General features: G+C 37.8%; 1 protein-coding gene across 1 annotated transcript; it reads right to left on the reverse strand.

Moving 5' to 3' along the window:
* Positions 1 to 10,947: 10,947 nt before the first annotated feature.
* SIP2;1 (small and basic intrinsic protein 2;1) lies at positions 10,948 to 13,913 on the reverse strand. Its single transcript, XM_086228827.1, has 3 exons — positions 13,527 to 13,913; positions 11,485 to 11,745; positions 10,948 to 11,390 (listed from the first exon to the last, which is right to left on the reverse strand). Exons 1-3 carry the CDS (start codon positions 13,809 to 13,811, stop codon positions 11,226 to 11,228), a joined length of 711 nt encoding a protein of 236 aa, XP_086084953.1. The 5' UTR covers positions 13,812 to 13,913; the 3' UTR covers positions 10,948 to 11,225.
* Positions 13,914 to 14,413: the final 500 nt, after the last annotated feature.

The raw sequence follows: 14,413 nt of genomic DNA on the forward strand, positions 1-14,413 counted from the left end.
CTAGTTATCTTTCCAAATTTGCTCTTTATATGTTTTAACTCTTCTTATTTACTCCACAAAACTAATCTCTCAACACCGAGACCTTCTCACTAACTAAGCTCAAAACTAGAGGTGGGCACCCCAACCCATCCAACTTGCACATATGGGTTGAAATTGATTAGAAATGGGTCAATTACGCGTTGGGTTGTGGCCTGCTTGTATGTAACTGACCCTCCCGATTATAATTAAATAATGTATATTTATAATTTTAATTATTATTATTTGTGTAATAATAACCCATTAACATCAAACTAACCATACTTAGGGGTGGGCATTTATTACCGAAATACCGAAACTGAACCCGTACCATACCGTACCGTGTCAATGTTATACCGAAAAACAATACCGATTATATACCGTACCGATACCGTACCGTACCGAGTCTAAATCGGTATGGTATAGGTATGAAACTTTCAATACCGTGAAATACCGTACCGTACCGATATATTTTTAATTTAATTATTTAATATTTTTTTAATTAAGTGTTGCCATATCAGTGGCTATTTGGGCAAGTCTATAGACTATAATAGAAAGCATTATCATGCTTTCTATACTTGGGTCTGAGTTGCTGTTATGTTTTACTGTTTTACTCTTCATTTTGTCATTGTTGTAGTTTCTTTGGCATTGATATATATATATATATATATATATATATAGAATGGTGTGTGATTTATGATCAGTTGCTTTCTTTTCTAATTCTGTGTTTACACTGGTTGATGATGAATTGGGTTAGAATTATATATGTGCTTAGTTAGTCATTTGATGGTTAATTAAGGATCAATACCATCGGTCATAGTTCACAACATAAATGAAAGGAACGTACAAGTGGGGTTTTGTTTTATCTTTTGGTTGGGAAAAAGTATTTCTTTTTGGTTGTTAAATATTGTTTTTTGACAAAAAAAAAAGAAGTTTAAAATGTTGGTATATACCGAAACCATACCGAACCATACCGAATTCATAAAACATTGGTATGGTATGGTACAAGTTTTAAAAATGTTCATACCGTACCGATACCGTACCGAATAAAAATTTCGGTATGGTATCGGTATGGGGCTCATACCGTACCGTGCCCACCCCTAACCATACTAGGGCTGGGTCGGAATGTTGATAAACTGCAACCACCACCGACACAACCGAAATCGTAAAAATGTCGGCCGACGCTTGATTGATGAGTCTATGTCGGTTGGCCAACCAATCCGACGGTGCCGGTAGGCGGTGGCGGCATTAAAAGTTTGAATCATCAGTTTGCCGACACCGACCGACACCTTCTTCTTCTTCTTCCTTTGCAAATTCTTCTTCTTCTGGTAGATGAATTTGCAGGCAAAGGTGGCAGCAATCTTGGGTTGCTGGTGTGACGGAAGAAATGGAGTTTTGGAAGAAATGGAGTTCCAGCGTTCGGTTACTGACCACACTGACCGAAAATTACCACTTTAAAGTCATTGGTAACCGACCATGCGGTAGCGGCGACGATTGGGAAGTTGGCCATTCCGTCGGTGGGAGTTCGGTGGTTGGTTGTGGCCCCTCGGTTCGGTTACTAACACCGACCCAGCCCTAAACCATACTATGAGTTTATCATAGCACTAGGACACCGCCGACGACTCTACGCCATCCTCCTCCTTCGAACCTTCTCTTCATCTCCTTATCTTTATCTTCTTATCTTTATCTCCTCCTCGTCCCTCTAGAACATCTCCTATTTAGTTGTTCACTTGTTTTTAGCCAAAGTTGGCTGGAAGCGAAACTTTGGTCCGTTTGTGTGTAAGTGCGAGGCGTGCCACCGTCAAGACAAGTTTTGACTTGATCATAATGAAATTGTGATTAGATTGAGTTATTGCACCTAAAATGATTCTATCAAACAATTGTGCGACCAAGCTAGGAACTACTCTCGACTCTTTTCAAGCCTCAGGGACAAGGCTCTTAACGAACAATCAAGAATTATGGATCGAATTGAAAGCAAGTGCAAAATTGTAGGAAAGTAAAGTGCATAAATTAATGGAATTAAAGAACAAGAACTAAAGTAAAGGAACTTGAAAGTAAAGTGCGGAAAATATAAAGTTAACTTGTATTCAAATTGAATTGAAAAGCAAGAACAAAAAGTAGAGTACTTGAAAGTAAACGGACAAGAAAACTAAATTGATACTAAGACCTTGCAAAGGCTTAGTAGAGCGAAAACTAGAACTAAGATTATGGAAAAATAAGATAGGTAGACATGGTGTCTGAGTGTTTGTGTGATGTTAAGCTTCTGAGTGTGTGTCATTCTTCTTTCTTGAATGCATCTATTTATAGGGGTTAGGATACATGAAATTCCATAGTTAGAACACTAAACAAGCATAGAGGGGGGGGGGGGGGGATAGGCTTTATCAAAAATTTACCCAATTTTAATTTTACTAAGTTGATTAATTAAACAACGAATTAAAAACTATATGAAATAATCAACAAAACAAAGCAATCACAAAGAACACAGAGATTTGTTGACGTAGAAAACCCTCCACTGGGTGAAAACCGCAAAACCTAGTCGAGATAAACAATCCACTATGATAACCTGAAAAGATACATCCAGTGACTCGATTCAAATCCTAACTAGACTCCTTCTAAAAAGTAAACTGACCTCATGCTACCTGTAACTCTTCGATCACAAGAATTGTAGGGAGACCTTCTTGCCAACGCCCTGAAGACAAGAGCTCACGAACCCGACTTCAACCTTGACGCTCGAGTTCAACTAATGATGTAGGATGGATGAATGAAGTCGATAGCTTGAATAGATTGACAAGAAACAATCTATTCAAACTATCTATGCTTATGCACGATGAACTATCCTATATGATCAAGTGTTTATGCACTAAAAATGTTCATATAATAAATTTCACACAAAATCCTAGAATGCACAATATCTCAAAACTGTATAATATATGTATGAGTCATTTAGACTTATGATGGAATAAGTTATTTATAAAAATCAAACCCTTAATAACTTAGGAAATAAGTCATAAACCATATAGGAAAGGATTAGAATAAACCTCGAAAAACTAGGATTAAAAACCTTAGAAAACATTTAAAAACGTGTGGGATCGATTCTATGCGAATCTGGAAAATTTCGCACGGTTGGATCGATCTTTATTATTCATAGGATTGATCCTACAAGAACAAAGCTACTGGAGAATTGATCCTCACTATTCATAGGATTGATCCTCTGGGACAAAAAATTTTCATAAGATTTTTAACTCGTGTAGGATCGATCCTCCTCGACCAAAACACCTTTTAACACATTTTCAAACATCATTTTCAATCCCGAAAACATTTAAATGTATATGAATATAACTCTAACCACCTAGAATGCATGCAAGGTCTCTAAGTCATATTACCTCAAACCTAAGAGGAATTGAACATCGATATATACTTACCTTTTTAGAATCGCATCGGATTTGTGACTTGAGAATCAACCTTTTCTTCAATCCAACAATCATGACCAAACTTTGACTTACTTAACAAACCTAAGCTAATACTTACAACTTGATGGTTTTTGTCTTAAGGAAATTGCCAATTACAAAGTTTACACTTACAATACAATCCTAGGCAATGGGCCATTACTTGGCCCAAAATTTCCTTCAGATTCCTAGTCTGGATGGGATTCAAACTCTCTTGAATTCCTGATTCGACCAGATTCTTGGTTGATTATTCCTTGTTAACCACGTGATCTTGGGCATGGAAGACTGATCAGAATCCTTTCCAAACTTGGACTCTTGACTTACATACCTGGCTTCTTGATTCACTCGGGATATTTAGTCTTCAAGACTTTTTGAATTCTTCACTTAATAAGACTTGAATCGATCTTGTATTTAATTTCTAAATTTCCCTCCAAGTAAAGGCCTCAACTCAAATTTGGATCACAATTCTTAGGCGAAATCCTAGCTCGAGTGAGACTTGGTGCCGAATTGAAAACCTTGTGTCACTTGGGCTGAGCTATTGTTGGCTAAAGAAATTACATCAAGAAACTTTGGGGTCGATCGGAATTGATAGACTTTGAACTTAATTAATAAAATCAGACCCAAAGCTTGGAGAATATTATGGCCCATTTCTTAATTAAAAATAAAAGGGAATGACCCTACCTCAAATTAGGCCGGAATTACTTCTTTCATTTTCCTTGTACAAGAATAACCATGATTACATAATAATAAAATAGCTTGGTCCCTTTTATCCTTGATTGAGCTGATTTCATCATTTAAAGATATAAAATCCAGTCTCAAGTTAGACCTGAATTATTTCACTCACTTATAATTAGCAACGCGGCCTCAACAATTAAATTGGGCCGACTCCCTCTACTTTGATAACTATTCTGATCGACAAGTCGATGCAAATCTATTCAAGCAAAGTTGATCGGAGGAGTTTAAATCAATCTTATCGAAATTACAAAGTCAATCGAAATAAATCCAATGAGGTCGGCCGATAATACCTCAAATAAAATTGACCGGAATAAAGTCGATTGATTTCATTGTTAGCAAAGTTGATCGTAATTATTTGACGTCGATTGAAGTAATTTCGATCGGAATGAATCTTTTACCAAGTCGGTTGAAATGAAGTCATGCAACATTACTCTTCATCAAGTCGATAAGAATAAATTTTAACCAAGTCGATCGACTCCCTTTTGAGCAAAATCGATCGAAATAAATTTTAACCAAGTCGATTGACTCCTTTTTTAGCAAAGTCGATTGAAATATATTTTAATTCAATCGACATAATTAGGTTGCTCACTAAGCGTATCCAACCTCTTTTTAAATTTCGATTGAACTTCGACTAACTTTCCCTTTAAATTTGCCTATTAGGGCGAGCCTGCTTACTCAAATAGCCCCAATTTAGGCCAACACCAATGTATGATTAGCCCAGCCTTATTACTTCAAATCCGATCGACCCCAATTAGTCAATCACTCTAAGTGAGCCCCCTTGCCTTATTAGTTCAAATTAGGCCAGCACCAAATTCGGTCGGCATATATCTTACAAGAATTGATCGACTCCATTTATCACAATTAGAACAAAGCCAAAAACATACCAATCCAGCAAAAAAATACCAATCCGGCCAAAAATTTAACCCAAGTACGAAAACTCAAAATCCGACCGCCTTTTAATAAGATAGCATTCCGGCCTAAAAAATTTGGTCGACACCATTTAGGCATAGTTGGCCAATCAAAATAAGAAAACGTTGGTCCAACAAAATTGATCGGGTTAATTTAGTTGGGTGACACTAATTCAACATTCAAAAATCACAACCCGGCCACCCTCATTTAAGCAAAGTTGACCAGACTCATTTGTGCAAATTCGGTCAAATTTATTACAACAAAGCTAATTGACTCCATTCAAGCAAAAGTTGGTCGAGCTCATTTAAGAAAAGTTGGCTGACTTTTACTTGAAATCAGCTGACTTCTATACCCGCCAAGCATTTGATTTTTGACCAGAGGCAAGGCCATTGCATCTTTCCGGACAATCAAATGGTTATCTGGCCTATGTTGATCCTTTTATTTCCATTGCGATCGATTTTTCTGCCGATGTCAAAATATGGGCCAAACATCAGTATGCATCATTGCCTTTAAGATTTGTGCCTTCGTTGTCAAGATCTGAGTATTCGGTGTTTAGATTTGTGACGCCGCCTTCAAGATCTGTGCCGCCATTGTCAAGATCAGAGTCATCGGTGATTAGATTTACTTCGCCGTCTTCAAGATATGCATCTTCTCATTTGGAACCGTCTAACCCGACAACTGCCTGACGAAACCAACAAATCGACTAACGCTCGAACCAATCCGACCAATGGTGGTGCGGTCAGTGGTGGGTTGGATGATGAGAAAATTGAATCTTTTGGGGCGGCTGGCGAGTAAGATTGAAAAAGCCATTGAGTCAAGAATTAGGAGATAACTAGATTGGAAAAGTCATGGAGTAAACCCGAAGAGAATGAACAAAAAAAAAGTTACAGTAAGGGAAGATTAGAGACTAATGAGAAAGAATTAGCTCCTAATTTGAACTAAGAAAAAATTACAACTACAACTTCCTTAACACATCACCTTCTCCATTTTCAATTTTCTCTTAGGCCTCTTCCTTGTTTTGTTTTTTTGTCACAGCCAGGAAAGCACAGCCAAAAAAAGCCCAAATACAAAACAGTAGTCCACATTACCAGAGGCCCAACTCAGAAAGAGAGGGGTAGGCAGAGCTAACAAACAAAGAAGAAGAAAAAAATTAACCCTAATCTGAGAGGAAAGAGGAGCAGCCGCAACCACGAACAAAACGCTGCACCCACCCACGGAGGGTCGTTGCGAGGTGAGCCACGTTGACACATGCACTCCAGAAACCAAACTAGTAACCAAATTCGAAGAGAAACCCTGAGACAACACAAAGATCCCATTCGAGCAACAATGGAGGGTCGTTGCGAGGTGAGCCACGTTGACACATGCACTCCAGAAACCAAACTAGTAACCAAATTCGAAGAGAAACCCTGAGACAACACAAAGATCCCATTCGAGCAACAATGGAAAAAACCCAAATAACAAACTTAACCTTCCAAAATGTAAACAACAGCCCCTGGAAGATGGAACAAACACACAGAGAGGTTAGTGTTAGGGGTGACAGGGGTGAACCGCTCGACACCCACAGAGACGGCACATGGCCAGTTAGGCAGGAGGAAAGTAAGTTCAAATTTAGGGTTTTAGGAGTGGTCCCAAGTAGGATGAAAGAGACATGGATTATGGAAGGGGAGTATGGAAGAGGAGAAAGGGAAATGAAGGTGGAGGTATGGAGATCTAGAGTTTCAAAAAGAGGGTTTCAAGAGAAAGGATTAGGAGATAAAAGAGAAAAGGGAAAGGAAAAATAGCTCCTATATATGGAAGGGATATGAACTCCCATTGAAGGGAGAGAAGCTGAGACGTGGCTCAGGGAAGGAGCACCCATTTCGGGTGGAAAAAATTGAGGAAATAGAGAAGGAGCAGGAGGGAGCGTGGCTGAGCTGCACCACTCTCCCTCCTAGAAACTTGCTGGTGTGTGAAAGAGAGAGAACAAAGCGTTTTTAAATGGGTTATTGAATGGGACAAGAGAGTGTCTGGCCTCTTCCTTGTTTAACCCATTTAAAACACCCCATCTACGGCCTTCCTCACCATCCCTGTGAGAGTGAGAGTCAAACCAATATATTGATATCAATATAGCTACACTGGGCCAGAAAGAGTGAGACTAATAGATCTTGAGTTCAATAGCTTGTGCACATATATCACTAGCATAAGAGTTATACCAATAGTAAGTGGGCCCAGCCCACTAGAAGAAACAAGAATTCCAAAAGAAAAGAAAATTGAAAACCAAAGAAAACATCACAAGGGGGCTGCGGCAAGAAGAGGAGAATAATGAGACCTCACACAAGCAGGTGGACTCACGGCTAGGGTGAGCTAGGGCTTGCGGCAAAGGGTTCCCTCTCTCTCTTGGTTGTCACGCCACTCCCTCTCTCTCTCTAACTTTCGGCCTCTCTCTCTCTCTTTCTGAAAATCTGAATGAATGATGAGATTCTTGAATTATGAGAGAATATGATGTATTTATAGAGGTGAGGGAGAAATCCTTGTGAGGCAAGGTATAGGAGTGTGCGGCAAGGCTTAGGTTTTCTCATCCTTGGGCTATGCAACATAGCTTGGCTCATTGGGCTTAAGTGACTTGTGCATAGGCCCTTAGGGTTTCACTTACACATGTGCATGGGCTGCATGTATGGATTTGGCACATTGGGTTTCTTGGACTGCTAGGGTTGGCCCATGGATTACAAGCTTGCGCACGCATGCATGACTGCCACCTCTTGACTTTGACATTCACATTGGCCCATGACCCATTTGATTTCATGACATGTCATAGTTGACCCTTGACCATTGACTTTGACTTCCAATTTCGCCCCTCATTTCCCCTTGGATTCGAATTCATTTCTTCACCACATTTGATTCCATAAATGTTCAATACCTTCTAGAAACTTCTGGAACCTTGATTTGATTGAGTTCATTTTGACCAACCTTTCCTAGTCCCACTAGGATTCCTTGTCCATTTTGACTTCTCATAATGACCATATTGCCCCTAGTGTCTCCTAATCTCATTAGGACTCATTTCCCTAATAGGCTTAGGTTTCCTAATTCAACCAGGAATTCCCACTCCAATTAAGATTTTTCATTTCTGCCTTGACAATGATGGTTTTGGGCTTGATGTTTCCTCGTGTGACTAGGAATCCTCATTTGACTAGGATTTCTGCTTTTTTCCTATTTTGACTAGGAATTGACCTTTTTTCCTAATTTGACCACGAATCCCAAAACGGCTCCATTTGCCTATTTATGCTTCATTTGACCTAAAAACACAAAAAACAAGACAACAAACACAAAATATTGAATTCTAACACTCTGGGTTAGGGAATTAGTATCATAAAGTGATGCAAAAAGCATACTCATCAATGCAAGTTACACTCAGTCAAAAGCATATTACCTTCTTTTCACAAGAACAAATATATGGCAAGTCTTTTATCACTTTTTTAATTTATGTTTATGATATCCTCATAATAGGAAATGATACCACTGCCATTGTGAACCTCAAGCACATTCTCAACACCTGTTTTCGACTCAAGGATCTTGGTGACTTAAAATACTTCTTGGGAATAGAAGTGTCACGGTCCAAAAAGGGTGTTTTATTTCACAGAGGAAGTATACATTGGACATACTCAAAGATATGGGTCAATTGGGTTGTCGGCCAGCTGCTTTTCCTATGGCGCAGAATTTGAAACTCTCATTTGATGTAAGAGATTAATTTATTGCATGATTCGTCTAGATATAGAAGACTAGTAGGACGTCTTATCTATCTAACAATCACAAGACCTGATATTATGTATTCTATGCATATACTTAGCAGGTTCATGCAAGAGCCAAGAAAGCCTCATCTAGATGCAACCTTGCGGATCTTGCAATATTTGAAAAGTACTCCAGGTCAAGGTCTTTTGTTTTCATCACAGAAATCCCTGACGTTGAAGGCATATTATGACTTTGATTGGGCTGGTTGCCCAATAACTCGAAGATCAACTACAGGGTACTGTGTGTTTCTTGGTGACTCTTTGATTTCATGGACAACAAAAAGACACAGAACAATTTCTTTGTCATCTGCGGAGGCAGAATATTGTGCAATGGCAGCAACTTGTTGTGAACTTTCGTGGTTGCGATATTTGTTTCGAGATTTACAAATTACAGATTTTAGTTCAGCAACTTTGTGTTGTGATAATCAAGTTGCATTACACATTGCAGTAAATCCTGTTTTTCATGAGCATAGAAGACATATTGAGATCGACTGTCACTTTTTTAGAGACAAAATTCAAGATGGTTCTGTAACCACTAGATTTGTACCTTCATCGCATCAAGTGGCAGATGTCTTCACAAAGGCACTAGGAAAAGAAGTTTTTTCATCTATGTTAAGCAAGTTGGGCGTTCTTAATATTCACTCTCCAACTTGAGGGGGAGTGTTAGGAAGTCAACTAAACCAAAGAAAGTCTTGCCTCAATCACATAATTGTAAATCAATTTCCTTTTATGTATAGCTTGATTGTAGGATCTGGTTTGATTCTTTTGTCTGTGTATATTGCTGTAAGGAACACTAAGAGAAAACTCTTTTGAAAATCCACTCCCCGTCCTACAATCAATTAAAACGAAATTGAGAATAACTTTATGGAATACAATTTCATTTTCCCTCTCCAGATTTATTAAGATTTGCTCGAAAATTTCATGTTCTTCACTTATTAGCTTGCCTTCATCTATATACTTTTCAAGATTTACATACTCACTTCCTCTTGGACAATCCTTCGGCTCACTATGGCTCTTTTGCTGCCCACAACTCAGTTCTATTCTATCTGCATGCAACCCTTCATCAAGGTTTCCCACGACTCCTTGTCCCTCCTCTTGCTCTTCATCACCCTCTCCAACACTTAGTACAGAAGTTGCCTTAGATTGATCCTGCCTGGTCTTTTTTCTTGTTGTTATGTTAAGGGACTCCAGTTGGGCCCCAAATTCGTTTGGGTCCAAGTGTTTAAACCTATTTTCTTTAACTAAAGCACCATATATAAAAGACCTTGGGGATATATGTTCCTTTATTGGATGTAATTAGTGTAGGTCGAACCCCAAGGTCTTTATTGGAAAATATGGTGATACAGGTTTTGAGCAAGAGAGGTCTTTTTGCTCTTGAGAGAGGTCGAACTCTAACATAGAAGATAGAACCAACCTTCTTTTCCAATAATGATGAGGAACTCTCGAAGGAAACCTGTATCATTCTCCTGACTTTTAATCTCACCTCAAACAGATTATCCATGTTGAAGCGATGTTGTACTTCCAATCTTCTAATTTATGAAATTTATTGTTTTTATCAAACCAAACATGTAGAAAGAAAAATTAATGAAATGAAAGAACATTTTTTAATTTTAGTATAAAAATAAACTTATTTAAACATATTAAATATTAGTACCGTTTAAAAAATCTCATTAAAATATGAGATAATTAGGCTTACATTTTAAAAAAAAAACAGTTTTTAAATAGAAACTGGGGGTGATTTAAAATTTATAAGAAAATTTTTTAAATTCATAATAATTTATAAGAAAATCATTTTAATTTATAATAAAGTCCTTTTAATTTATAAGAAAATATTTTTAATTTATAATAAAATCATTCCCCGATTTGAAGGGTATTTCCCCCTATTTGAAGGGTATTTCCCCTCTTAGAGTGTAGAGTGAGCTTTATAGAGATTTTATGTTAGGTTTTAACTCCGAGATTTTGAACAGACCGTTAAACAAGAAAAATAAAAAGACTTGATTAAAAACCCTAAATCACTACCAGTTTTAGTTTAAGAAACACTCATAAAATGGACTATACTCTAAGTCTCCCTTAAAATATTCACAATGGTATACTTTTTGAAATAATTAAATTTATACATTTTAACATTTAACATTTCATAGGCTAAATTCTTTAAACTGGCCAATCTTTTTTTTTCAAATGTGAAGTCTAATCTCAGCCATCCATACAATCTATAGGTTGAGAGAGAGAGTAGGGTCAACAGGAACTACAAATTCAAGGTCCCAATTGATGTCATATACAGTAGACCTTCTCATATGCTAACAGGTTAGAACTTGGATAATTCATTTGACATATGGGATACAAATGCAGTGTTTCTTCATTCTGATTTAGATTTCTTGTCTACCTTGTCCTCCTTTAGTGGATGAACTAGCAACCCAAATGTCCATACTGCCAGTAGAGTCGCCTCTATTGGGGCAAGCCAGTAAACAAGTACATGCTCCTTGGTTATATGGTCCCCACGAGCATAAGCCCATCCCATCACCTACACAAGACAATAAGGTTATCTTACTCTTAGCAGCTAAAAAAACAAAGAAATTTATAGATTTCTAGTCATCAATCTGTGTGTAGGTACTTACAGAGGCTGGGTTCATACATCCACCAGTCAGGTCAGAGCCAAGAATATGAAGAGTCAACTTAGAAACACTTGAGATCCAAGTCTTCATGAAGAAACTCCCTGGGATTTTTCTGGAAAGGCCAAGTGAGATAGTAACAATTGCAAAGGTCAGAAATCCTTCTGTAAGCGCACCTTGATGGATGTCAACATTCAAACGTGGCCCAAGACCTATTTCAGGAAAGATCTCAATTATGAGCCTAACCCCAGCAATAGAGCCAATAACCTGTAGAGATAAAAGAAGATAAATGACACATGGCAGAAATTAAGTGGTTGTCACCGTAAAATTTGGAACAGCTAAATCTTTTCAAGTGCCTCCCAAGACTGATAATATCAAAGCAACTGAAAGGCCTATAGTTTTCAGCAAAGTTATTCTTCACTTAACCCAACATATCTGTTGAAAAAACTGGGGGAAAAAAAGAAAACAGCCTTATCATGATTCATAGGCCACATGCAGTACGTAACATTTTAGTCCAACTGGTATATTCAGTCAAAGCTAACACCAAGAGTGCATGAAATCTAACCATAGAACATGAGTCCAGGAATCTAGCACGTATTTGTCTGTGGCAGAGCTAATTGCGGTGGTTCAAAATCACCACAACAGATCTTGACAGCAGTGTCTCTGCAGAAGAGAAGAGTGGCTATCATGGCTAGGAGAATACCGTGGTCGTGTCTTTCAAGGACCCCCGAAAGTATGAGACTTTGAGAGCTTCAAAGAAGCTTAAAAAAATCACAAGAGAAATCCTAATTGGTGTAGGTATCCTTCAAAATATGATCCTCTGACCAAAGGGATCACGTGTTCTAAACCCATGAGAGAGTCATGATAGGATTCAACATACTTGTCTGCACACTGTATCCTCACATTAGTGGGTTGACATATTTATTTGGGGTGGTTGGTACCTAGCACGGACCACATGGAATTCTGAACGAATGCGTTGCCTTGAGGATGATTCTCTCTTGGGCTTCTAAATCCTTGTTGTCTTTCAAGGAAGAGTCGCCTCAATGCCTACTAATGAGTCATTAAGTTAATGCCTAATAATCAACCTAAATCAACCTCAAGTCCTATTAGTGTCACCCGCGGATAGTTAGCTCCAAGAACTTAGTATGAAAACCTTCAAAGTTAAGGGATTCACATCAGGATCACATAACATTAAACTTGAGGAGAGGAAATGAGGACACCCTATATTTTCTAACATAAAAAGGACTAGTAAAAAGTACTAGAAAAAACTAATTTCCAATTTACTTTGGATTAATTGGTATAGAACTCCATCCAAAATAGATGTTTACTCCAATTAAGCTCAGGTCAAGTCTTATCTTCTAAGCCATGTCTTGAATGATGAGCTTTAGTTTTCATGCATAACTGCTGCACTCTCACCCTTATTATGCATACTTTTCCTCCAGTTGGATCGAACAGCCTAATTATGATTTCTAAATAATAATCATCTAAATTATAAACATTCTACAGATGTGAATGCATTGAGGTTTTGCAAGTTGTTTCCACTTTCCACAATCAACCGCAAAGCCACATAACTCAGTATTCCCACACGGGAAAAGAGAAACTCTTCAATTAATAAATTTGTTTGAAGATGTGTAATTTCTGTTCTATTAAATCAGTCAATGAGAATACAAACAACAACTAATTTTTTTTTGATCTGGTACAAACAAAAACTAAAAGAAAGCCAATATTTTCTCTAAAGAAAAGTATGCAATTCAAAAAAATGGGTATATAATACAAATTCAAACAAGATTTTGAGCCTGTAGCACGGAAACTCGGAAACCAAAATATGATACAAAACCATTCAAACCCAATTCAGATTTCAACTACCCAAATGAAAAAATAAAAATAAAAATATAATAAAAAAACAAACTCAAAAAATAGAAAAGTATTGGAAAATTAGATTTAAAACTGTTTAGAACCAATGAGATTCAGCAAGTCAAAATGTAAAAGTCAACCCTGCATTAACAAAGATTAAACCCAAGATTCCAGCATTCTGAAAAGTGGTTTACCTGAGCAGGGATTCTGGCAGCAACAGTGAAAAGGAAACGGCTCAAATTGCCAGTGATTGCATCCGAGAAAACGGTGAGAGGATTGTAAGCGCCACCATTGGTAATCTTAGCCAAGAATGCAAAGAAAAACATGCTTATAATTGAAAGAGAGGACTTGATAATCTCAAAACTGGGTTCATGACTCGACCCAACAATCTTGTACACAAAGATCTTAATTAGGACCCCTGACAATACCCACATGAATGAGATTATAAAATCTGATGCAAGCAAAGCGATTCTGCCCATTTTGCACGCACAGAAATTAACAACATAGATTGCTACTGCTACCTGATAACAAGGAAAGCCTTTGGAGAGAACAGAGATGTGATTGGTTTTTAATTTTTAATTGTTTTTTCTTTTAATCCGAGGAGATGTTTGATTGGTTTATTTTACTTTATTATATTGTTATGTGGGACGCGTGACAATGATATTTTTGAAAGGGAAAATTTTTCATTCAGGACACGTACTTTGGGGTCAATCTTAGTTTAGGACACCAGTTTGGGTTTGTGCTAGTTTAGGACACATATTTAGGATTTGTATTAATGTGGGACAATCCGTCACCTCCGTCAAGAATTCCGTTAAAAATAGACATGTGCCATGCACATGACCTATTTTCAAGGGACAAAATGGACAATTCACCATAATATATTAAAATAATTAAAAATAAAACTAAAACAAAAAAGAAAGAAGAACAAGATGGCAGCGCACCCCTTCTCCACCCAGCCCCAACTCACCTCCGGTGGCCATACTTGCCGGCAGTGACCCCACCATCCCCCCTCTCTATCCCACTCTCTCTCTCCCTCCATTTCTCTATTCCTCTCTTTGTCTCTTTTTCTCTGCAGATCGCA

This window comes from Dryas octopetala, chromosome 1 (genome assembly GCF_963921425.1).
Source record: "Dryas octopetala chromosome 1, drDryOcto1.1, whole genome shotgun sequence".
Classification (NCBI taxonomy): domain Eukaryota; kingdom Viridiplantae; phylum Streptophyta; class Magnoliopsida; order Rosales; family Rosaceae; genus Dryas; species Dryas octopetala.